General features: G+C 43.2%; 1 protein-coding gene across 2 annotated transcripts in view; it reads right to left on the bottom strand.

Moving 5' to 3' along the window:
- Window positions 1-22,941, bottom strand: part of LOC111950617 (roundabout homolog 3) — a 274,399-nt gene that overhangs the window by 39,541 nt on the left and 211,917 nt on the right. For both annotated transcript variants that reach the window (XM_023968348.1, XM_070434385.1), the window contains exons 4-8: window positions 19,826-19,946; window positions 19,488-19,626; window positions 19,137-19,264; window positions 8,480-8,604; window positions 288-459 (exon numbers count right to left, since the gene is read on the bottom strand). In XM_023968348.1, the coding sequence (XP_023824116.1) occupies window positions 288-459; window positions 8,480-8,604; window positions 19,137-19,264; window positions 19,488-19,626; window positions 19,826-19,946 (685 nt within the window). The remainder of the gene's footprint in view (window positions 1-287; window positions 460-8,479; window positions 8,605-19,136; window positions 19,265-19,487; window positions 19,627-19,825; window positions 19,947-22,941) is intronic.

The following is a 22,941-nucleotide window of genomic DNA, read 5'->3' on the forward strand; positions in this document are numbered from 1 at the left end:
AACTAGGCAAGTCAGTTAAGAATATATTCTTATTTACAATGACGGCCTACCGGGGAACAGTGGGTTAACTGACTTGTTCAGGGGCAGAACGACAGATTTTTACCTTGTCAGCTCGGGGATTCAATCCAGCAACCTTTTGGTTATTGGCCCAATGCTTTAACCACTAGGCTCCCTGCCACCCCACGGGTATATGTGGATTCGGACCCGCTTGGGTCCCAGATCGGGTCCCGGGTATATGTGGATCCGTGAAGCCCTCTAGAGTTTGTGTTCCTCCCACAGACACTCACCACTCTCGACCTCCAGCAGGGCCTTGGTGAGAATGCTCCCAGCTACAGAGATAGCCTGACAGATGTAGTATCCCGAGTCCTCACTGTGGACGTCTGTGATGGTCAGCTCCCCGCTCAGAGACACAGAGAACCGGCCTGACTGGGCAGTTTCCTGGATGGGGAACAGCAGGATCTGGGGAGGCAGGAAATGACACAACACACGGTCACATAACAAGTAGGCTGAAACCAGTCAGCACAGGGGGACAAAACTTCACATCAACTGTTGTCACACAACAGGTAAAGCATATCATAACACCACATTATTATGAACGTGATTTGGTTCTCAATTAACCACCCTGATAGAAATTGGCTGTGTAAAACTGAATAGTATTTTGCGAGTGGAATTTTGAAAGTGTTAAGCAGTGGATGCATTTAATATAATTCAGCCTTCTGAAAGGCCACATGAAAGAGAGAGAGAGAGAATGTCTGTGTGTGCATGCATGGCTGTTTGCTAAATGCATGCAGTGTATGTATGTGTGTGTGCTTTTCGTCGCCTCTAATGTGTATGTGTATATTTTGGGGGGTTGCAGGCGTGCGGTGCTCTTTGACTCTGTCCTCTAAGAGGCTTAAAGCTGGTTGGCGGGCAGCCCATGGCTAGAGGTAAAAGATGAAGGGATAATCGTGTGTGCGTGAGAGGCAGAGAAAGAGTGAAAAAGGGAGAGGGCCACAGTCGCGCTTAGGGATAGAGAGAGGGAGGACACAGGCACAGAGGGATAGAGGGAGAAGATGGGCACAGAGGGACAGAGGGAGGGAAAAATAGAGGGAAAGGGCAAAGAAGGAAAGAGGGAGAAAAGAGAGGGCCACAGGGGCACAGAGGGTGAGCTAGAGGGAGGGAAAGAGGGAGGAGAGGGCGCAGAGGGATAGAGGAAGGTATAGTGGGAATAGTTAGTTAAACCAAAGAGAAGCCCTCTGTTGTGCTATTTAGAGCCAGGCAGTTTGGTGTTATCTAACACAGCCATGGCAGGGCTACAAATGGGTTCTCTCTCTCTCTCTCTCTCTCTCTGCACCTCCTACTCCCATATACAATCCTTCGCTCTCTACATCAACTTCTCATTCCTCTCCCCTCTTTTACATTAGCATCTATCCATTTCTATCTTCCCTTTTCTGTTTCTACCTCTCCCTCTACCCACTATACCAACATCTCTCTCCCTCTATCCACCTTCTCTTCATATCTCTCTCTCCATCAACCCCCCCCCCCCCTCCTTCTGTCCCTGAGAGTGGTGCTACAGGCTCCCACGCACACACTCCCATCAAGCCTTTCAGCATGTTGCCGCAGACTGTGATGCTTCACAGAGTTCTCTGGATTCTCACAGTGACACGCACGCAGACACATACACACACTTATTTTCTATCTTGCTTAAGGAGCCTATATACTCTTGGTGAGATCTGCTCTAAAATGTTAAGTATATTGCACATTTACACCATAGACTAACACCAGGGTTCACCTCCCACTGCCTCAAAAAGTGTGTGTGCACTTGAGCGCATGTGCGTGTGAGGACAAATTACTAAAGAGGGAGCCAGAGATCAATATAGCCTAACCAGAAGAAAAAAAACGGTTTCCGATCCTCCTCCTCCTGCTGCCCGCTGCTGCTGGCCTTTGCAGATTCTGCCTTTAAACTCAGGAAGTTCCCAGTAATAGGCTACACCAGTGGTCGGCATCCTTTTCCATTTGGAGTGCCAAGTTATCGTACCATTTCTACTGATCTGCATGACAGTTATGATTTTCATATGCACATTTTCATGGAACGGTTTCATTTTATTTATACAAAGGTCTTCCTATCTCAAAGTCAATGTCATGTTGTTAACTTGTTTGGGATAGGGGGCAGCATTTTCACTTTTGGATGAATAGCATGCCCAGAGTGAACTGCCTCCTACTCAGTCCCAGATGATAATATATGCATATTATTAGTAGTATTGGATAGAAAACACTCTGAAGTTTCTAAAATTGTTTGAATGATGTCTGTGAGTATAACAGAACTCATACGGCAGGCAAAAACCTGAGAAAAAATCCAAACAGGAAGTGGGAAATCTGAGGTTTGTAGTTTTTGAACTCACCCCTATCGAATACACAGTGGGATATGGGTTATTTTCCACTTCCTAAGGCTTCCACTAGATGTCAACCGTCTTTAGAACGTGGTTTGAGGCTGCTCATGTGAAGGGGGGCCGGATGGGAGCTGTTTTACTAAGGGGTCTGCCTACAGCCTCGTTCTCAGTCACGCGCTTTCACTTGAGAGGTTGCTCTCGTTCCAGTGCATTTCTACAGACAATGGAATTCTCCGGTTGGAACATTATTGAACTTTTATGATAAAAACATCCTAATGATTGATTCTATACTTAGTTTGACAAGTTTCTTCGATCTGTAATATAACTTGTTGAACGTTTCGTCCGAATAGACCAGATCGCGCTTTTGGATTGTTTACCAAAAGTCCCCTAACAAAAGAAGCTATTGGACATAAATGGACATAAATGATGGACATTATCGAACAAAACAAGCATTTATTGTGGAACTGCGATTCCTGGGAGTGCATTCTGATGAATATCATCAAAGGTAAGTGAATATTTCTAATGCTATTTATGAATAATGCTGACTACCCAACATGGCGGATATTTCTCTGGCTGGTTTGGGCTCTGAGCGCCGCTCTCAGATGATGCTTTTTTTTTTTTTTTATAAATCTGACACAGCGGTTGCATTAAGGAGAAGTATATCTAAGGTTTCATGTATAATAGCTGTATTTTCATCAACATTTATTATGAGTATTTCTGTGAATTCATGTGGCTCTCTGCAATATCACTGCATGTTTTGGAACTACTGAATCTAACACGCCAATGTAAAATACATTTTTTGGATATAAATATGAACTTTACCGAACAAAACATACATGTATTGTGTAACATGAAGTCCGATGAGTGTCATCTGATGAAGATCATCAAAGGTTAGTGATTAATTTTATCTCTATTTGTGCTTTTTGTGACTCCTCTCTTTGGCGGGAAAAATGGCTGGGTTTATCTGTGACTTGGTGGTGACACTGCCACAAGAGGTATGTGGCAGGGTCTACAGTCAATCACGGATTACAAAAAGAAAACCAGCACCGTCGCGGACCAGGATGTCTTGCTCCCAGACAGACTAAATAACTTCTTTGCTCGCTTTGAGGACAATACAGTGCCACTGACACGGCCCGCTACCAAAACCTGCGGTCTCTCCTTCACTGCAGCCGASGTGAGTAAAACATTTAAACGTGTTAACCCTCGTAATGCTGCAGGCCCAGACGGAATCCCCAGCCGTGTCCTCAGAGCATGCGCAGACCAGCTGGCTGGTGTGTTTACGGACATATTCAATCAATCCTTATCCCAGTCTGCTGTTCCCACATGCTTCAAGAGGGCCACCATTGTTCCTGTTCCCAAGAAAGCTAAGGTAACTGAGATAAACGACTACCGCCCCGTAGCACTCACTTCCGTCATCATGAAGTGCTTTGAGAGTCTAGTCAAGGACCATATCACCTCCACCCTACCTGACACCCTAGACCCACTCCAATTTGCTTACCGCCCCAATAGGTCCACAGACGACGCAATCGCAACCACACTGGACACTGCCCTAACCCATCTGGACAAGAGGAATACCTATGTGAGAATGCTGTTCATCGACTACAGCTCAGCATTTAACACCATAGTACCCTCCAAACTCATCATCAAGCTCGAGACCCTGGGTCTCGACCCCGCCCTGTGCAACTGGGTACTGGACTTCCTGACGGGCTGCCCCCAGGTGGTGAGGGTAGGTAACAACATCACCACCCCACTGATCCTCAACACTGGGGCCCCACAAGGGTGCGTTCTGAGCCCTCTCCTGTACTCCCTGTTCATCCACGACTGTGTGGCCAGGCACGCCTCCAACTCAATCATCAAGTTTGCGGACGACACTACAGTGGTAGGCTTGATTACCAACAATGACGAGATGGCCTACAGGGAGGAGGTGAGGGCCCTCGGAGTGTGGTGTCAGGAATATAACCTCACACTCAACGTCAACAAAACAAAGGAGATGATTGTGGACTTCAGGAAACAGCAGAGGGAGCAACCCCCTATCCACATCGACGGGACAGTAGTGGAGAGGGTAGTAAGTTTTAAGTTCCCTTTGGCGTAACACATTACGGACAAAACTGAATTGGTCCACCCACACAGACAGCGTTGTGAAGAAGGCGCAGCAGCGCCTCTTCAACCTCAGGAGGCTTTGGCTTGTACACAAAAGCACTCACAAACTTCTACAGATGCACAATCGAGAGCATCCTGTCGGGTTGTATCACGCCTGGTACGGCAACTGCTCCGCCACAACGTAAGACTCTCCAGAGGGTAGTGAGATCTGCACAACGCATCACCGGGGGCAAACTACCTGCCCTCCGGGACACCTACACACCCGATGTCACAGGAAGGCCAATAGATCATCAAGGACAACAACCATCGAGCCACTGCCTGTTCACCCTGCTATCATCCAGAAGGAAGGTCAGTACAGGTGCATCAAAAGCGGGACCGAGAGACTGAAAAACAGCTTCTATCTCAAGGCCATCAGACTGTTAAACAGCCACACTGACATTGAGTGGCTGCTGCCAACATACTGACTCAACTCCAGCTCACTTTAATAATGGGAATTGATGTAAAAAATGTATCACTAGCCACTTTAAACAATGCCACTTAATATAATGTTTACATACCCTACATTACTCATCTCATATGTATATACTGTACTCTATAATCATCATACTGCATCTTGCCATCTTTATGTAATACATGTATCACTAGCCACTTTAAACTATGCCACTTTTATGTTTACATACCCTACATTACTCATCTGATGTGTATATACTGTACTCGATACCATCTACTGCATCTTGCCTATGCCGTTCTGTACCATCCCTCATTCATATATCTTTATGTACATATTCTTTATCCCTTTACACTTGTGTGTATAAGGTAGTACTTGTGGAATTGTTAAGTTAGTTTACTCGTTGGTTATTACTGCATTGTCGGAACTAGAAGCACAAGCATTTCGCTACACTCGCATTAACATCTGCTAACCATGTGTATGTGACACATAAAATTTGATTTGACCTAACATAATCGTTTGTGGAGCTTTCGCTGTAAAGCATTTTTTAAATCAGACACTGTGGCTGGATTAATGAGAAATTTATCTTTAAAATGGTGCCTAATACTTGTATGTTTGAGAAATTTGATTTATGAGATTTCTGTTGATTTGTATTTGGCGCCCTGCAATTTTATTGGTTGTTGGCGAGGGGTTCTAGATGAAAATTATACAAATCTAAAAGTAACTTTTATTGCCATTGCCAATGTGTAAAAATAGCCTACATAAAGCCAATAAATAAAAACATTGCAGCCCGCAGGTAGAAAATATCTGGATAAAAATCCTATAAACCACATTGGCTACGCATGGCCTGTCTGCAAGTAACTTGAAACATTGTATCAACCATTAACTTGGTCAGCCAGAAGCTGGTGCTAACAAATTTGCAGCATTGTATCAAATATTCTGGGCCCTCAGAGTTTCCTGTGCCAATGAGCTCCAGACAGACAGACACAGCTGTAGGCTTTTTGTGCAAGGGATAAGACGTAATCAGGTAGGCCTATTTTATGACGTTTCCACCCGACCAGAGCATGAAATTTTTTTCAGTTTCATGCTGAGTGGTTATCGAAAGGGAGAGAGCTGGAAAGATTTTTCAAATAGGCTACGTTGAGGATCTATTGACAATCTCAATGGATGTGAAAAAATACGGTTTACTTACTGTTTGAGTCAAAGAAAAGTGAGTTTGAGAATCTCCACAGTGACGACAAGTTAAGACAATCAGAAATAGTTGTCACACCCTGGCCTTAGTTATCTTTGTTTTCATTATTATTTTAGTTAGGTCAGGGTGTGACATGGTGTAGTATGTGTTTTTGTATTGTCTAGGGTGTTGTATGGTTTAGGGGGTTAAGTAGAGTAGATGGTTTAGTGTTCAGTGTAGGTGTCTAGGAAAGTCTATGGTTGCCTGAATTGGTTCTCAATTAGAGACAGCTGGTTATTGTTGTCTCTGATTGGGAGCCATATTTAAGGCAGCCATAGGCTTTAGCTGGTTGTGGGTAATTGTCTATGTGTAGTGTTTGTGTCAGCACTATTTATATGTATAGCTTCACGGTCGTCAGTTTGTTATTTTGTTAGTTTGTGTATAGTTGTTCGTTTCTTGGTTTTTCTCTCTTCTTTAATAAAAGAAGATGTATTTTGCACACGCTGCGCCTTGGTCCAATCTCTCTCCCTTTGACGATCGTGACAATAGTATTTATAAGCCTACATTTCCGAGCAGGCCAGGTAGCCTAGGCATAGTTCTATGCGTAATTAAGTGTGTGTCCTTACTCAAGATTGACAGGAGCGCTCCAAACAAAAGACAATGAATAAATTGACAACTTGTAAATAGAATGAAATAAACATGTGTAGCCTAGGTTGTGCGCTCTACAAACAACGTGTCCACTTCTACATTGACAACGGTAAGACTGTAATGCATTCAATATATCATTATTATTAACAGAAAATACCGTAACCAAACTAATGTAGATTAGAAGTTATGGGAATTAACGGTAAATGTACTGCTGGTGATACTGGTGTTGTAAGGGGCTTATTACAGTTGTATTCCAGCCACTAGGGAGTACTCGGGTGAAGCCCATGGGAAATAAAGCAAAACAGTTTATGTGGACTGGGGGAGAGGAAGATTTTTTTTTTTTTTAAATGCTCTAAACTGCTGTTACATCGTGTTGACATGGTCAAGTAAACAGTACTTTTCGCGCTGGAGTTCACATTATAAGCTCATAGAAAGGATAACACATTTGTTACCCTTTCTATGAGCTTATAATATACACTACCGTTCAAAAGTTTGGGGTCACTTAGACATTTCCTTGTTTTTGATAGAAAAGCTTTTTTTTTCATTAAAATAACATAAAATACAGTGTAGACATTGTTAATGTTGTAAATGACTATTGTAGCTGGAAATGGGCTGATTTTTCATGGAATATCTACATAGGCGTACAGAGGCCCATTATCAGCAACCATCACTCCTGTGTTCCAATGGCAAGTTGTGTTAGCTAATCCAAGTTAATAATTTTAAAGAGCTAATTGATCATTAGAAAACCCTTTTGCAATTATTTTAGCACAGCTGAAAACTATTGTTCTGATTAAAGAAGCAATAAAACTGACCTTCTTTAGACTAGTTCAGTATCTGGAGCATCAGCATTTGTGGGTTCGATTATAGGCTCAAAATGGCCAGAAACAAAGCATTTTGTTCTGAAACTCGTCAGTCTATTATTGTTCTGAGAAATTATGGCTATTCCATGTGTGAAATTGCCAAGAAACTGAAGATCTGGTACAATGCCGTGTACTACTCCCTTCACAGAACAGCGCAAACTGGCCCTAACCAGAATAGAAAGAGGAGTGGGAGGCCCCGGTGCACAACTGAGCAAGAGGACAAGTACATTAGAGTGTCTAATTTGAGAAACAGACGCCTTACAAGTCCTCAACTGGCAGCTTCATTAAATAGTACCCGCAAAACACCAGTCTCAACGTCAGTGAACAGTGAGGAAGCGACTATGGGATACTGGCCTTCTAGGCAGAGTTCCTCTGTCCAGTGTCTGTGTTCTTTTGCCCATCTTAATCTTTCTTTTTTTACTTTTTCTTTGCAACTCTGCCTAGAAGGCCCGCATCCTGGAGTCGTCTCTGTTGACGTTGAGACTGGTGTTTTGCGGGTACTATTTACAACATTAACAATGTCTACACTGTATTTCTGATCAATTTGATGTTATTTTAACGTACAAAACAATAGATTTTCTTTAAAAAAACAAGGACATTTCTAAGTGACCCCAAACTTTTGAATGGTAGTGTAAACTCCAATTCTTTAATGGGTCACCAATGTTGTATTGGACTGTTAGTTGACTAACTGTAGACCGTCTGATGCTCTGCACAATTCATGTCAGCCTCCTTTGTCCTCTTTCATCAATGACCCATTGGCATGGCAGCCATTTTGTGCCAGAACCACACTGAAGGAACATCAGTTCCACAGTGAAGTGGTCATATTGGTGTATACAGAGCAACTGTGTTGACCTGATACAGTATTCTATGGTGGGTGTCTTACCTGGCTGCCTTCTTTCTGCCAGAACACGGCAGGTGGAGGGTTGCCCTTGGTTCCACAGAGGAAGTTTACAGTGCGACCCTGGGCTGTGATCTGGTCCCGGGGCCGAACCACAATCTGAGGGGGCACTGCAGAGAGATGGAAGAGTATGTTAGGACATCCAGAATATGTTCATGTTGTGTTTCTTTGTGTGTGCACGTGCGTGTGTGTATGCCTGTGTTTAGTGTGCACTTGCTATCCTGTCTTCTTGTGAGTGTGTCTGCAAGCGGTGTGTGTCCACCAAGCTGTCACCATTGACACCGTGCATGTGTGGAATGCTTAGAGGCCCACCAGAGCACCCTGTGCTCACAAACACTATGGACACACACACACACACTCTCTTTAGAGTGAATAAAATACAGACCACCACTTTGACAATCTAACACTTACATCATTTGAAGATTATATTTTTTTTACAAGGATTTAGGGTTCTTTGGCTTTCTACATGCTCAGTGGTGCATATAGAGGAGCCCACCCTACCTCTCTATCCTACCCAGTCATGTACACCTTAAACTGGGGCACAAATCTGGAGATTTGGAGGTCACTTCTTGATCTAGAACCTTGTATTCAGAAGTCTTTGAAGGAGGAAAATAATACAATGGGGGTGAGGAGAATGAAAATTCATCCTCATAATCTCTCTCTCTCTATCTCTCTATCCTCTCGGCACACACACACACACACACACACACACACACAACACACACACACACACACACACACACACACACACACACACACACACACACACACACACACACACACACAACACACACACACACACACCACGACACACACACACACACACACACACACACACACACACACACACACACAGCTTCTTGATTGCTATTGATCACACAACCAGCTATTGTCTATTATTGCAGAGGGACTGAATGTGTAATGATGTCATCTTTGCCCTTGTGGTGCCTAATTGATTTCTCATCTCCCTGGCTGATCCACCTCTCTTATTTCACTTTCACTCTCAATTAGAGAGCAGACAGAGATGAAGGCCAGGGGTTAAAGAGAAGGAGGGGTAGAGAGGAGGGATAGAGAGAAGGAGAGGGGGTAGAGAGAAATAGGGGTAGAGAGAAGGAGCGGGGGTAGAGAGAAGGAGCGGGGGTAGAGCGAGTGAGTTGGGGGAGTAAGAGGCAGAAAGAGAGAAAGGAAAAGAGAGTTAGAGACAGGTCCTGACAGAGCACATTAATAGTGCCTTTGGGTTGCATCCTATTTATCTCCGCTTTCAATTCCTTTCAATTCATCAAACCAATAGTGGAGCCAGACCCCAGCAATCATTATCGACCCACCTAGAGCAGTTAGTCTAACAGAAAAGCTACCACCTTTGGTTAACTGCCCTGTGTGTATTTTCACTTTGGAGGTGTGTTTATTTCAGGATGGTTGCTCTATTTCTGAAGTGTGTAGGCCTACCACAAGCTTTCATTTTTCCCTAACGACGCCCCATAGACAAAGCTACCCCTTCTTCCTGTCACCCTCGCTCTTCGCACAGTGGGACGGGTGTGGTCGGCATGTCAACAATCGGATAAATCCCCCGCAATATAGACCCCAGGCAGAGGTCGCTGAGGGTCGTGTTCAGGGGTCAAACGAGACGCCACATCCCGACCCCAAAGGTCAACAAGGTAAAATCTGAAACACATCCCCTACTGTCTGTCATTTGGTCTAGGGGCTGTGGAGCAGAAGAAGAGCTAGCTAGCTAGCAAACAAAAGTAACACCAGAAAACAATAATCTATGTATCCCCCTTTTCTGTCTACGTAGCTATCTCTGGGGCATGCGCTCCTTTTAATTCAATCCCATTGTCACGGTTGATGAAAGCACTGAAATAGTGCAGAAACGCAGCGTAATAACCACATCTTATGCTACCTCACCCTAGGCTTGTGCGCACACACACAAAGACAACACACTTTGATGTGGCGGCAGCGTAGCCTAGTGGTTAGAGCGTTGGACTAGTAACCGAAAGGTTGCAAGATCAAATCCCCGAGCTGACAAGGTACAAATCTGTCATTCTGAACAAGGCAGTTAACCCATTGTTCCTAGGCCATCATTGAAAATAAGAATTTGTTCTTAACTGACTTGCCTAGTTAAATAAATAAAATAAAAATATATCAACAACAATACCAACAAAACAAATCCAGTCCACACTAGATTGGGGTTTGATTAAGACAACTTGACTAAGCACAAACCCAGCTAGTTTTAGTGTTTTTTTTAACTGGGTCTTTTCCCCCTCCGAAGCTCCATCTTGAGAATAACAATGGCTTGATTTGAGGAGACATTCACTCACACATCGCCTATGGCTACAATAAATAATTAGCCATAAAGGGCACAGCGCTACAGCGCTGAGCTTCAGAGGCAGGAAAAATTTAGAAGATTTAATGTTCTCACATGGGATAGCACATTGGGGAACACACTGTAATGGTGGATCTAAAATATACATAACACCAGAATTGAGAAAACGTATCAGATGTGTCATAGGGAATAAATAAGAAATGCCTTCCACCTACTACACGTTTTAAGAAACTAAGTTCGATCCTTAAAGCCACAATCCTGATTTGTTTTGTCAGCCAAAGGAATTAGCCACTTGGTTTGGTTTTAAGCTGAGGGATGGGGCTGGAGAAATATATTATTTGATTTATCAACCTTGAAATAAAAATAGATAGATACTTGCTTTGAATTTCAAAAGAGGAGTCCGTTGACTTATTTTAAGTGCCTATTGCAAGGAAGTGTGTGTCTTTGTGTGTATAATACTTTTCAACTGACTCCTCAGCCCCCACATACTGTGCTTACGCTAGGCTAGATCAGAGTGCAGTTAGTTTCAGTGTTGAAGTTGTATGGAACACAGCAACTCACAGCAGGCCTCTAAATCAAACAGCAGCCGACAGTGTTTACAACAGATGATCTAAAACCATGCACTAAGAGAGAAGAGGCTCTCAAACACACACACACTCATCATCATCATCGGCGATCACTTGGGGTCGAGTATGATTGTCCTACTGATGGGTCCTGCTTGTGGGTCTTCAGATAGCTGAAGAGGCTGAGCCGGGAGCCACATATTTTGGTGCGGTGTGGCCAGGGTTGAGTGGTGGATGGTGGTTGGGCCTTATTGATGGAAAGTTTCACCTTTCGAAGTTGCTGGTTGTCCTCTGCGGCATGGCAGAGATCTTCTTCATAATGTGCTACTCCTTCTTCTACAGTTTTCCTCTATGCCGACCTATCTTTTCGTAGTGTCCTCCCAGCTGAAGTTGTTTATGTGGAACCTTTTGAGGTTAGTCTTTAGGTTGTCCTTGTACCGCTTCATTTGTCCTCCAGGAGCCCGCTGTCCTGCGTTTAGTTGTGAAAACAGGACCTGTTTTGGGAGGCGAGAGTTGGGCATCATGACAACATGGCCAGTCCATCGTAGCTGGTGTTGAGCAGTGTTGGTGGTAATGCTGCTGATGTTTGCCTCATCAAGGACACTGGTGTTGGTGCGCCTGTCTTCTCAGTTGATCCTCATGATGTTGCAAAGGCATTTTGGTGGTGCGACTCCAGAGACTCTGACTCTCTATTTGTTACACAGGCTTTTGGACTCCCATCCTATTCTAACCACCTCTCGCCGGCTTTGTATTCATGTTACCTGATAAAATTGCTGTACAATATGATCTTGTTGCCATCTGATGCACATTCAGATAAATAAATCAGCACTGCATAAATCAGCACTGCAGAGCTCTCCCTGTCCTATGCCGTGCCTTGATTGTACTACTGTTGATGAAATCTGGAAATGTGCATGTACACCCTGGCCCATCTACTGTTGCTAGCCCCAATTCTGACTTGTGCTCTGATATCTGCTTCACTGATTTCTGCTCTCGTAAAAGCCTGGGTTTTCTGCACGTTAACAACTGTGTGGGTTCACAGCTCCAATCCGGGTGTGTTGGTCATTACTGAGACGTGGTTAAGGAAGAGTGTTTTGAACACTGATGTTAACCTTTCTGGTTATAACCTTTTTTGGCAAGACAGATCTTCCAAAGGTGAGGGAGTGGCAGTCTTTACCAAGGATCACTTTCAGTGCTCGGTTGTCTTCACCAAGTCTGTCCCCAAACAATTTGATTTGCTGGTTTTAAGCATTCAACTTTCAAATAGCTATTTTTTGACTGTTGCTGGGTGCTATCGTCCTCCATCAGCACCGGCAGCGATAAAGATAAAGAAACGGTGGGTGCAATGATGCTGCCTTGTTTAACTCCAGTGTTCATCTTTTAGGGTTCAGTTCCTGAGCACTGAAGCTATCATTCTGGTATTCGCAGTTTTCTGGTGAATTTGTCAGGGCAGCCGATTTTTTTACAGAATCAGCCAGAGGGCATGGTGTTTCACAGAGGCTTTTGTAAGGTCTATAAAGGTCATGTACAGTGGTTGCTTTTTCTCCCGTCATTTTTCTTGCAGTTGTGTTGCTGTGAAGATCATTTCGGTGGTGCCTCTGTTTAGACGAAAGCCATACTGAGATTTTGGAATACCTATGTAAGAATGTTGTTCATTGACTACAGCTAAGCATTCAACACCATAGTGAAGCTCATCATTAAGTTCGGGGCCCTGGGTCTGAACCCCGCCCTGTGCAACTGGGTCCTGGGCTTCCTGACGGGCCGCCCCCAGGTAGTGAAGGTAGGAAAAATCCAATCACATATATACAGTTACTGGCACAATGCTCTAACCATTGGGCTACCTGCCGCCCCTATCTACTCTGTTTAGAGTACATGTACGGTTGAAGTTGGAAGTTTACATACACCTTAGCCAAATACATTTGAACTCAGTTTTTCACATTTCCTGACATTTAATCCTAGAAAAATCTTAGGTCAGTTAGGATCACCACTTTATTTTAAGAATGTGAAATGTCAGAATAATAGTAGAGAGAATTATTTATTTCAGCTTTAATTTCTTTCATCACATTCCCAGTGGGTCAGAAGTTTACATACACTCAATTAGTATGTTTCGGGTAGCCTTCCACAAGCTTCCCACAATAAGTTGTGTGAATTTTGGCCCCCTCCTCCTGACAGAGCTGGTGTAACTGAGTCAGGTTTGACGGCCTCCTTGCTCGCACACGCTTTTTCAGATCTGCACACACATTTTCTATAGCTTCCTGACTGATGTCTTGAGATGTTGCTTCAATATATACACATAACTTCCCTACTCATGATGCCATCTATTTTGTAAAGTGCACCAGACCCTCCTGCAGCAAAGCACCCCAACACCATAATGCTGCCACCCCCGTACTTCACTGTTGGGATGGTGTTCTTCGGCTTGCAAGCGTTCCCCTTTTTCCTCAAAACATAACGATGGTCATTATGTTCAAAAAGTGATATTTCTGTTTCTTCAGACCAGAGGACATTTCTCCAAAAAGTATGATCTTTGTCCACATGTGCAGTTGCAAACCGTAGTCTGGCTTTTTTATGGAGGTTTTGGAGCAGTGGCTTCTTCCTTGCTGGGCAGCCTTTCAGGTTTTGTCGATATAGGACTCATTTTACTATGGATATAGATACTTTTGTACCAGTTTCCTCCAGCATCTTCACAAGGTCCTTTGCTGTTGTTCTGGGATTGATTTGCACTTTTTGCACCAAAGTATGTTCATCTCTAGGAGACAGAACGTGTCTCCTTCCTGAGGGGTATGACGGCTGCGTGGTCCCATGGTGTTTATACCTGCGTACTACTGTTTGTACAGATGAATGTGGTACCTTCAGGTGTTTGGAAATTGCTTCCAAGGATGAACTAGACTTGTGGAGGTCTACAATTTTTTTTCTGAGGTCTTGACTGATTTCTTTTGATTTTCCCATGATGTCAAGCAAAGAGGCACTGAGTTTGAAGGTAGGCCTTGAAATACATCCACAGGTACACCTACAATTGACTCAAATGATGTCAATTAGCCTGTCAGAAGCTTCTAAAGCCATGGCATAATTTTCTGGAATTTTCCAAGCTGTTTAAAGGCACAGTCAACTTAACGTATGTAAACTTCTGACCCACTGGAATTGTGATACAGTGAATTATAAGTGGAATAATCTGTCTGTAAACAATTGTTGGAAAAAATACTTGTGTCATGCACAAAGTAGATGCCCTAACCGACTTGCCAAAACTATAGTTTGTTTACAAGAAATTTGTGGAGTGGTTGAAAAACAAGTTTTAATGACTTTAACCTAAGTGTATGTAAACTTCCGACTTCAATATATATATACTCCAGACTCCAACATTGCTCATCCTAATATTTATATATTTCTTAATTCCATTCTATTACTTTTATCTTATTATTTTATATTTAAGATTCTTCAAAGTAGCCACCGTTTGCCTTGATGATAGCTTTGCACACTCTTGACATTCTCTCAACCAGCTTCATGAGGAATGCTTTTCCAAAGGTCTTGAAGGAGTTCCCACATTTGCTGAGCACTTGTTGGCTGCTTTTCCTTCACTCTGCGGTCCAACTCATCCCGAACCATCCCAGTTGGATTGAGGTCGGGTGATTTTGGAGGCCAGGTCATCTGATACAGCACTCCATCACTCTCCTTGGTCAAATAGCCCTTACGCAGCCTGGAGGTGTGTTTTGGGTCACTGTCCTGTTGAAAATCAAATGATAGTTCCACTAAGCGCAAACCAGTTGCGATGGCGTATCGCTGCGGAATGCTATGGTAGCCATGCTGGTTAAGTGTGCCTTGAATTCAAAATAAATCACAGACAGTGTCACCAGCAATACACCATCACATTTCCTCCTCCATACTTCCCGGTGGAAACCACACATGCGGAGATCATTCGTTCATCTACTCTGCGTCTCACAAAGACAAGGCGGTTGGAACGAAAAATGTCTAATTTGGACTCATCAGATCAAAGGACAGATTTCCACCAGTCTAATGTCCATTGCTCTTGTTTCTTGGCTGAAGCAAGTCTCTTCTTCTTATTGGTGTCCTTAAGTAGTGGTTTCTTTGCAGCAACTCGACCATGAAGGCCTGATTCACGCAGTCTCCTCTGAACAGTTGATGTTGAGATGTGTCTGTTACTTGAACTTTGTGAAGTATTTATTTGGGCTGCAATCTGGGGTGCAGTTAACTCTAATGTACTTATCCTCTGCAGCAGAGGTAACTCTGGATCTTTCTTTCCTGTGGCGTTCCTAATGAGAGCCAGTTTCATCAGAGCGCTTTATGGTTTTTGCGACTGCACTTGAAGAAATGTCAAGTTCTTGAAATGTTCCGCATTGAATGACCTTCATTTTCTAAAGTAAAATGTTGTTTCTCTTTGCTTATTTGAGCTGTTCTTGCCATAATATGGATTTGGTCTTTTACCAAATAGGGCTGTCTTTTGTATACCAACCCTTCCTTCACAACACAACTGATTGGCTAAAATGCATTAAGAAGGAAAGACATGGTCCAGAGAATGCTAAGAGTTAGCAAAGCTGTCATCAAGGCAAAGAGTGGCTACTTTGAAGAATTTCAAATATAAAATATTTTGATTTGTTTAACACTTTTTGGGGTTACTAGATGATTTCATATGTGTTATTTCATAGTTTTGATGTCTTCACTATTATTCTACAATGTCGCAAACAGTCACAATAAAGAAATACCCTTGATTGAGTAGGTGTGTCCAAACTTTTGACTGGTACTGTATGTATTCTAGGAACACTGGTCCGCCTTCCTTCAGGATTTCTGCTGGAATCCCATCGGGGCCGGTGGCTTTGTTGTTCCTCCTCTTCCTGATGGCATCTTGCACCTCCTGCAGGCTAGGTGGTTCTCCCATGTATTCCTCCTTTGTTGGTCGCTGAGGGACGTGATCATTGACCTCTATCTCAACTGTTGTACTTCTGTTGAGGAGCTCCTCAAAGTCTCTGGAAGCTCCAGTGTCTGCCAGCTGCTGGATCTCCAGGGCCTTTTCTGTCCATCATTTGTTTTTTAGTTCCTTCACCTGGTGTTGGACAACTGCCTTCGCTCTGGCATGAGCTTCTCTTGTGGCCCTGCAGTTGATATCGTTCTGCCAGGCACAGAAGGTTCTCTGCTTGGTGTCAATGAGCTGTTCAATTTCAGAGTCATTCTCATCAAACCAGTCCTTCTGCTTTTTGGTCTTATAGCCGAGGGTGTCCTTTCAGGCGTTAAGGATGGTGGACTTGAGCATGCTACAGTGTGTTTCAATATCCTTAGGATATTATTCAAGCAGTTCTGCACTTAGAACAGTCTGGAGGTGTTGTCATTTGCTGGCATCACCAAGACTTTTGATGTCAAACCTTGGCCGATTCAGCTTTTTCTGCACCCTCCTTTTCCGCATGAGTCAGATGGACATAGTGGAGCGATTTCGACGATAGTCTGTCCAGCAGTCATCTGCGCTTGTCATTGCTCTTGTGATGTTCATACACACACTCAAACAGACAAACGCAAACAAGCTATCTTACACACACACATACACACAAGAACAGTCAGTTCTCCTTCTCAAGCTGTCTTACATATGCACACACACACGGACAGACACACAGACACACAGACACAGTAACAAAGCACAGCCGTGTCCTCGGAGAGAGCCTCCTCAGGGGCAGAGAGTGACAGGCAGCTGTCACAGTCACACAGTGACGCAGACAGACAACAGACACACAACAGACACACACACACGTGCTGGAGTAGACCCACTTGTAATTAAAAATGCACCCAAACGCTGTTAATACTGTATCAAAAATGCATTTTAAGCTTGAAACTGCTAAAGTTCAATGTACCCTCTAAGAACAATGTTCTGTGCAAAGACAATTGAAACAGATGTATATACGAAAACCCTTGCATGTTGAAGTCCACAAAATGTTCTATCCAAATTTTATTTGGAAGATGAAAGTGAACTTATCATTGCATACTGATGTTTTGCTGATAAAATGGAGGCCATCTTTTACATTTAGAGTTTGCAAAAGATTCTGTGCTCTGATGAGACAAAAATGTAACTCTTTGGCCTGGATGCTAAGTGCTATGCCTGGAGAAAACCATGCACAGTTCATCACCCGTCTAACACCATCCCTAGCGTGAAGCATGGTGGTGGCAGCATCATGCTATGGGGATGTTTTTCAGCGGCAGGGACTGGGAGACTGGTAAGGATAGAGGCAACAATGAATGGAGCAAAACACAGGCTAATCCTTGATAGCCTGCATCAGAGTGCAAACGACCTTTGACTCGGGTGGAGATTTACGTTCCAATAGGACAATAACCCCAAGCATAGAGCCAAAGCAACGCTGGAATGGCTTCAGAACAAGAATGTGAAAAGTGTGCCTCAACGTCAGCAATCCAATCAGCTTCGAGTTCATCTACAAAATGGTCTGTACTATAGATAGTCTGCACTATAAATACAGCAACAGCCATTGACACATAAACATTAAAATGCCAAAAAATGCAATTGAATCGAACTGGTCCGTGATATTGATGAACGCAAAGCTAGCCTTTTCTGTACACTTACAACAACATACATATGGTATTGTCAGAGTATGATTTGACAGGGCTGCCAGGGGGACTTAATGAATATTGACTTTCCCCCCCAATCATACAGTATAAAAGCAAACGAGGGATTTCTACTATGCCCAATACAGATGTAGTATCTTAATTTGATCAGTCTTTTGTTGCTGAGAATTTTCCTGCATATCAGGAAATGCAAACTTGTAGTGTATTTAAGTTTTAAAAGGTTCTGATGTTTATAATTTCCACTCTGAAAATTCAAACTTGATTTGCCCTAACAAACAATCTATCAACCCCTACAAAAATGTCCATTAATAATCCACATAATAATTCACATTTCCTGTTGCTGCAGGATTATTTTCCTGCTGTAGCAAACTGGCTCAAATTAAGATCCTACATCTGTATGGCAACCACATGGAATCAGATAATTCCTTGCCCTCCTCCCGACACACACACACACACAAGATGAAATGGTGTACTTACTGAATGGACCCACTGGAATGGGGAGATGGAGAAAAATTGAGCAGAGAGAAAACACAAAGAGATGAATGGAAATGAGATGGGTTGAGTTGAGACTTGATTTAATGAGCAGTGCAGTCCAGTGAACCAAGATTTAGTGTATCATCATTAGATTATGCTTTATGTAGTATGGCTCAGGTTTGAGGGTTGTAGTATGGTTCCGGATGGAGTCAATTTAGTCAATTCAGGAAGTGAGAAATAAAGAAATGCCATTTAAAAGTTTCTAACAGAATTTCTATTCATCTTCTGAATTGAGTGAATTTAAATTAAATTGACCTCAACCCCTGCTATGGCTAGGTATTTTGGTTTGATGGCTATACTTAAAAAAATAACACACACACACACACTAGCATACCGCATTAATATTGCAGCTGCACTCTCCAAAGTAAATAATGTTGCCATAATTCACACAGTACAATCTCCATGCAATTCCATGCCATAAACTCCTATTGGTGAGTGTGTGTGCACCTGTGTCTTTACTTGTGTGTGTATGCGCACACGCATGTGTGTGTGTGGAGGCTTCCAAAAGTAAAATGATGGGAGTCAAATGCTGCTGAAATTGAACTAAACTAAACCTTTGATAATGCCTGTCAGCTTTACATAAGAGACTGTGTGTGTGTGTCACTCATGCCCATATTCGTGTGTCCATATTCATGTGTGTTGTGCCTGGTCTTACCATGAACCTGCAGGCTGCCCGATGCTTCTGCCTTTCCCACGCTGTTCTCAGACACACAGGTGTAGGTGCCCTCGTCCTCAGCCCGAACCTGGGTTAGACGCAGGCTGTGGTCACTGCGGATATCTGACCTGCAACAACAACAACAAACCAGGGTGAATATATAGAATGAGAGCATGATATGCTACTGTACATGGGGTCCATTCGCTCTCATTGATTTCTGGTGACTAATGCAATGTTGTGTCTCTGTCTCTGTCTCTGTCTCTGTCTCTGTCTCTGTCTCTGTCTCTGTCTCTGTCTCTCTCTCTCTCTCTCTCTCTCTCTCTCTCTGTCTCTATGTGTGTGTGTTCTCACCTGCCACGGGGCAGCTCTCCTTCCTCTCTCCTCCAGCGGATGGTGGGGGCGGGGTCTCCGTGGGCCTCACACAGGAAGTCCACTGTGTCATCAGCCAACACCACCTGGTTCACAGGACGCTTAACAAACATGGGTCGCTCTGACAGACCGAGAGAGAGATATGGTCAGAGAGAAAACAACGTACAGTGAGAGAGAGAGAGAGAAAAAGGAAAGGAGGACAAGATTGGAGAGTGACAGAAGTTGGGAAAATATGATAAATACACAGTAGAAAATAGAGAGGACCGGAGAAAACACAGAACCAGGGAAGCAAGGTCATCTGAATGTAAACTCCCACTCACCAAACACCACTAGTTCTGCTGGGTCGCTGTCCCTTTCTCCCACCATATTGGTGCCCACACACACAAACATGCCTGCGTCGCTCTTCCTTGTGTTCGAAATCATCAGCTTGCCTCCTCGAATCTATGAGAGAGAGAGAGAGAGAGAGAGAGAGAGAGAGAGAGAGAGAGAGAGAGAGAGAKMRYTCWMTCATGTTGTTTATTAAGCAAACAACACATTTAGGCATCTGTGTCTGTTTATCTCTCTTTCTCCATACCCCTGGCATCAAATTGTCACTATCTCTTTCCGTTTCTGTCCCTCTCTCTTTCTCCAACCTCACCCCACTCCACTCTCTCTTTCCCATCCCCCCTCTGACTATTCCTCTTATTCATGTGGTTGTATTTGACATTGAGAGAACCTCCACATAGACGAATGTGGAATACATATACCCAAGGCCTTCTATACAGATAAGTGACTGTAGTGTGAGTTATGTGTGTAGTGTATCTGAGTGCTTTAGGCCTCAGGGAGAGCAGAGAGGTGGTCTGTTGTACTGGTGGGTTCAGTTTTTGGTCATTACACCTTCAAATAGATTCAATTAAATGAGCCATATAATCTATTCACTTCCATAATTGACGAAAATATAAAATCAATGCAATTGCATACACATGATTGTCCATGATAGCATTGACCAGCATAACAAAGAGATACAATTTTACAGACGGATACAACACTGAAATGATGAAACTGAGGTATAGATATAGGTATTCTAGGTTCTATAGGTATACTTATAGATATGTATAGGTGTAGACGGACGGACGGACGGACGGACGGACGGACGGACGGACGGACCGACCGACCCGACCGACCGACCCATTCAAGGGGTTTTCTTTATTTTGACTATTTTCTACATTGTAGAATAATAGTGAAGACATCAAAACTATGAAATAACACATATGGAATCATGTAGTAACCAAAAAAAGTGTTAAACAAATCAAAATATATTTTATATTTGAGATTCTTCAAAGTGGCCACCCTTTGCCTTTGCTAACTCTTGGCATTCTCTCAACCAGCTTCATGAGGTAGTCACCTGAAATGCAAGATAATTTGTGGAATTTAATTTGTTTTTAATGCATTTGAGCCAATAAGTTATGTTGTGACAAGGCAGAGGTGGTATACAGAAGATAGCCCTATTTGATAAAATACCAAGTCCATATTATGGCAAGAACAGCTCAAATAAGCAGAGAGAAACGACAGTCTATGATTACTTTAAGATATCAAGGTCAGTCAATGCAGAAAATGTCAACCACTATGATAAAACTGGCTCTCATGAGGCCCACCACAGGAAGGGAAGACCCAGAGTTACCTCTGCTGCAGACAATATGTTCATTAGAGTTACCAGCCGCAGAAATTGCAGCCCAAATAAATTCTTCACAGAGTTTTTATTTTTATTTTTTTATTTCACCTTTATTTAACCAGGTAGGCTAGTTGAGAACAAGTTCTCATTTGCAACTGCGACCTGGCCAAGATAAAGCATAGCAGTGTGAACAGACAACAACACAGAGTTACACATGGAGTAAACAATAAACAAGTCAATAACATGGTAGAAAAAAAGAAAAAAAGAGAATCTATATACAATGTGTGCAAAAGGCATGAGGAGGTAGGCAATAAATCAGATAATTACAAGCCTGAAATGCAAGATAATTTGTGGAATTTAATTTGTTTTTAATGCATTTGAGCCAATAAGTTATGTTGTGACAAGGCAGAGGTGGTATACAGAAGATAGCCCTATTTGATAAAATACCAAGTCCATATTATGGCAAGAACAGCTCAAATAAGCAGAGAGAAACGACAGTCTATGATTACTTTAAGATATCAAGGTCAGTCAATGCAGAAAATGTCAACCACTATGATAAAACTGGCTCTCATGAGGCCCACCACAGGAAGGGAAGACCCAGAGTTACCTCTGCTGCAGACAATATGTTCATTAGAGTTACCAGCCGCAGAATTGCAGCCCAAATAAATTCTTCACAGAGTTTTTATTTTTATTTTTTTATTTCACCTTTATTTAACCAGGTAGGCTAGTTGAGAACAAGTTCTCATTTGCAACTGCGACCTGGCCAAGATAAAGCATAGCAGTGTGAACAGACAACAACACAGAGTTACACATGGAGTAAACAATAAACAAGTCAATAACATGGTAGAAAAAAAGAAAAAAAGAGAATCTATATACAATGTGTGCAAAAGGCATGAGGAGGTAGGCAATAAATCAGATAATTACAATTTAGCAGATTAACACTGGAGTGGTAAATCATCAGATGATCATGTGCAAGTAGAGATACTGGTGTGCAAAAAAAGCAGAAAAGGAAATAAAAGCAGTATGGGGAGGGTGAGGTAGTAAATTGGGTGGGCTATATACCGATGGACTATGTACAGCTGCAGCGATCGGTTAGCTGCTCGGATAGCAGATGTTTAAAGTTGTTGAGGAGAATAAAAGTCTCCAACTTCAGAGTTTTTTGCAATCGTTCCAGTCGCAGGCAGCAGAGAACTGGAAGGAAAGGCGTCCAAATGAGGTTTTGGCTTTAGGAATGATCAGTGAGATACACCTGCTAGAGCGCGTGCTACGGGTGGGTGTAGCCATCGTGACCAGTGAACTGAGATAAGGCGGCACTTTACCTAGCATAGCCTTGTAGATGACCTGGAGCCAGTGGGTCTGACGGCGAACATGTAGCGAGGGCCAGCCGACTAGGGCATACAGGTCGCAGTGGTGGGTCGAATAAGGTGCTTTAGTAACAAAACGGATGGCACTGTGATAAACTGCATCCAGTTTGCTGAGTAGAGTATTGGAAGCCATTTTGTAGATGACATCGCCGAAGTCGAGGATCGGTAGGATAGTCAGTTTCACTAGGGTGAGTTTGGCGGCGTGAGTGAAGGAGGCTCTGTTGCGAAATAGAAAGCCGACTCTAGATCTGATTTTGGATTGGAGATGTGTGATATGAGTCTGGAAGGAGAGTTTGCAGTCTAGCCAGACACCTAGGTACTTATAGATGTCCACATATTCTAGGTCAGAACCGTCCAGGGTGGTGATGCTAGTCGGGCGTGCGGGTGCAGGCAGCGAACGGTTGAAGAGCATGCATTTTGG

Source organism: Salvelinus sp. IW2-2015, linkage group LG23 (genome assembly GCF_002910315.2).
Source record: "Salvelinus sp. IW2-2015 linkage group LG23, ASM291031v2, whole genome shotgun sequence".
Lineage (NCBI taxonomy): Eukaryota > Metazoa > Chordata > Actinopteri > Salmoniformes > Salmonidae > Salvelinus > Salvelinus sp. IW2-2015.